General features: G+C 41.6%; 1 protein-coding gene across 1 annotated transcript; it reads right to left on the reverse strand.

Annotated features, from left to right (window-relative positions):
* Window positions 1–428: 428 nt before the first annotated feature.
* RNASE10 (ribonuclease A family member 10 (inactive)) lies at window positions 429–1,207 on the reverse strand. Its single transcript, XM_020887319.2, has one exon. The coding sequence runs from the start codon at window positions 1,205–1,207 to the stop codon at window positions 566–568; it is 642 nt and encodes a 213-aa protein (XP_020742978.1). The 3' UTR covers window positions 429–565.
* Window positions 1,208–3,673: the final 2,466 nt, after the last annotated feature.

A 3,673-nucleotide genomic window follows, 5' to 3' on the forward strand; every position in this document is an offset into this window, starting at 1 on the left:
GATCTCGGTCTGCACCACCATAACACTGCACCAAGGTGGTACACCTACAATCAGGGATCAGGAAAAGAAACTTGGTCCATATGGTTTTTCAAATACAGTCACAGGTAGAGTCATTTTAATTTGCATCTACAGCAGAGAAGTGCTTCTTGGGAAGCCCAGGAGGTTTATGTGAGCGCCCTAGAAGCTCATGGTGGCTAGCTGGGAAGGACATGGGTAAGGATGCATTAAACTCTTGTACTCCACATCTAAAGGCCTCCAGACCAGGGAACAGACTAATGACCAAGATTATAAAAGAGACTGTCTTATCTTTTCCCAGGACAAGGGATAGACTCCAAGAGACAGAACCTACAGAGATCAGACATCATCACCCTCTTCTGCCACCTCTAATCCCAGGAACAAAATACAAGTTGGTTGAACCCTAGGGAAAGAAGATTTATATTTTTGTATTTATCAGAATAGTCCAGCTTCTCTTCCCAAACCCTTCTTTGCAGAATACTTAAGGATGAGAATAGTAAGGAAATGAAGTGAAAGGAAGACAAAAGTGAGAAGGTGAAGAAATGTTACTTCATGACTTAGATGTTATCTGGACTTTCATATCACTACAGGACATAAGAATGTACTTTTCAAGAATAAAAGTTACATAATTACAGTGAGGAATCACTTGGCCTGATTTGGATAACTTGCAGAATGTCAAATCAAAAGGACGGGGGCTTTTGTGGCATTTGCCTCCCTTGAGATCACAGGCAACAGCAGGACTCTTACAGACAGCTTTGACTGCATCTAGCTCCTCGTGGATAAATATGTATTGGGGTATGCATGCCTGGTCTTTTGACTTCAACTTCGGTGCCATCAGGGCATTGCATTCCCTGTCCATCATGTCAGACCTAAGATAGTCTTTGTTGTTCTCTAAAAGAACCTCAGCTCTGAGCGTCCTGTCTCCGCCAACTTCATCTTCACTGGTGATGGTGTCTTCTGGTTGCACCACTTCTTTGTTGCTAACCAGCAGGGTTTCCATGCTTCGGCTGTCCAGTCCTTCCTTAGTGGCCTCAACTTTGTCCTGTGAGTCACTGGACAGAAGCTCATCCAGTAGCTGATCACTTTCCTCCAGGACGGCTGCTGCCATCTGGAGTCCCACGCCCAGGCCCACCCCTAGGCCCAGCAGCAGCAACAACATCATGAAGAAGATCTGCACCAGAGTCAGCTTCATTTTGCCTGGTGGGAAGAAGGGAAACAGAGGACTGACTTTGAGATGAAACTTGGCTCCAGTAGAGATCCTAAACTCCCCAAAACCCTGAAAGCATAGTCTTTGGGGTCTTCTCCTCCTTCTTCTCCACATTACCCATCCCTTACCCAAGGCGGAGATCCTTTCTCACTCTTTTCCCATTCTGCTGCCCTCTCATTCATTCCCTGTTGCTGTGGAATAATGTGTGGATCCTGCAGTACCGCAAGATGACCAGGGAAGCTGTTCTATAATTGGGTCACATATGGGGAATCAGGGGGGAAGGTTGGCATCAATTGACTTTTAAAAAAATTAGTTCCAAGTCACCAAAAAGAATAGGTAAAAAGACAAATACAGTGTCACTTTTTCCTTGAGAGAAATTCTTTTAGAAACTTATTCTCAGTAAAGGACTAGAATTACCATAGGAGACCAACTCCATATTTTTTTTTCCCAAATTAATTTTTGCTCATTCAAGTATTTATTATTCTCTCAGCTACCCACCTTCCCCCCAAAAGATCAAAAGGAATAGAAAAAGTACTATAGTTCATTTTCACTCCTAAACTGAGGCTGATATGGAAGGGAGATTGGGGAGGGGAGACTGGAGGGAGGGAGCCAAATTTCCCCTTGCTAAAACTGCATCTTGCCAAGTCAAATCCTTTCTACTACTATAGATCTCTTAGCACTTAGGTATTTCCTGCTGATTAGTTTTTATACTCTTTAAGGAGGATAGGGACTAAAAATGAAACCAAAGTAAACCAAACAAATGAGCATCAGAGTTCCCCTACTAATAAAGATCCTAAAGAGGCTGAGAGAATTAGTATGTGCCTTTGTCCTGCTATGCCAGCCTCATGCCCCTATCAAAGAAAGACCTTCCCTACCAGAAAAAAATATTGCTATAAAGAACATTTTTGAGACAATTGATAATACAAGGATATTGTCAATGGAGTAGATAGGAGTACTATGTCAGTGTTTGATATGCGGAATTTGAAATTTATACTATAGTTGTCAAAGAGGATATCTTTGTTCTTAGAGAATGAATCCTAAAATATTGCACAGGAGCATGATACAAGCAACTTACTCTCCAAGATTTCAAATAAAGATCATATGGGGACTTCCCTGGTGGTCCAGTGGTTAAGACTCCACGGTCTCACTGGATAGGGCCTGAGTTCAACCTTTGGTAGGGGGAACTAAGATCCCATAAGCCAGGTAGTGTGGCCAAAAAAAAAATGTGGATCATATGTATGTATGTGCCTGTGTGTTTACAGAAAAAGAAAGAAGAAAAGTTTAATGAGGGAAAGAAAATTTTTAAATATTGTGACTAGAAGTTCCTTGTATTATTGTTGCAACTTTTCTGTAAAGTTACAAATATTAAAAAAAAAATTTTTTTTTAACCATGCTGCACAGCTTATGGGATCTTAGTTCCCCAACCAGGGATCAAACCCAAGCCTTCCATAGCGAGAACATGAAGTCCTATTAACTGGACCACCAGGAAGTTCCCTCAAAATTTTTTAAAAAAGAGAATTTCTCAGGTTTTCCCCTGGAATGCCCAACAACACTGTGACTTACCTACATACCTAGATAGCATCAGCGATGCTTGTGTCTTCTTGGTTTCCAATTTTGTCCCTCCCAGATTTTCCTGTTCTCTGGAAAGTACCCTGGATGCTGGTCTGGAGGAAAATGGTTATCCTCTAGTGGTTCTGTGCTCTTAAACCCAGACTTACTTCCTACACCCATTTCCACTCCCACTCCCCCTGCCTAGCACTGAATAAACAGACAGTCAATTGTCCTTTCTGCTCCCATGAACACTTTGAAGTCAGGCTACTTGGAAGGCAGCTATGCTCACCACTATACCACCAACGCCAGGCTACTTAGTTACTGAAACAGATCCAGACATCCAAGACAGGAAATGTCTCCAGTCTGGGAAACTGCAAATGGTTTTATCTACCCAATCAATTGTTCCACTTCTGAGTTATACCCACTATCCTGTGGTTTACAGCAGCCTGACCTTGCCCTTAAATTTCAGTCATTTCCTTATATTTTCTACATGTATTTCCTTTCAACTTTCCTTGTCATTTCTGAAATCTCAAAATCCTTGGACTGTATTTGGTTCCTCCCTCCAACATGGTTATTTTGCTTTTTGCATTTTAGAACTGTATCATGACTTCATGAGAAGATTTGGCTATTTGAGTCAATGATGATTGTTTACATATCTTTATCTATGAAGCCTATCCCAGCCCTCCATTCTCCACTTCCTGTTTCCAACCCTCAGCCAATAAATTCATGTCAGGTTTTGGAAACCTGATGATTTAGTTCTAGATAAGAGAGTATCCACAGCAGCTATCAGTCCCTATAGCCTTGGTGAGTAAAGTTAGGAGGTTACAGTGTTGATTCTACTCATTTCTTTAGCTGAAAGTGACATCATGAGATAATATTTTTAAAGCATCCTGGAGCTCA

The sequence above is a fragment of the Odocoileus virginianus genome, chromosome 6, assembly GCF_023699985.2.
Source record: "Odocoileus virginianus isolate 20LAN1187 ecotype Illinois chromosome 6, Ovbor_1.2, whole genome shotgun sequence".
Lineage (NCBI taxonomy): Eukaryota > Metazoa > Chordata > Mammalia > Artiodactyla > Cervidae > Odocoileus > Odocoileus virginianus.

Coding starts and splice junctions, on each gene's coding strand:
- RNASE10 (XM_020887319.2), bottom strand. CDS start 1,207: ATGAAGCTGACTCTGGTGCAGATCTTCTTCATGATGTTGTTGCTGCTG.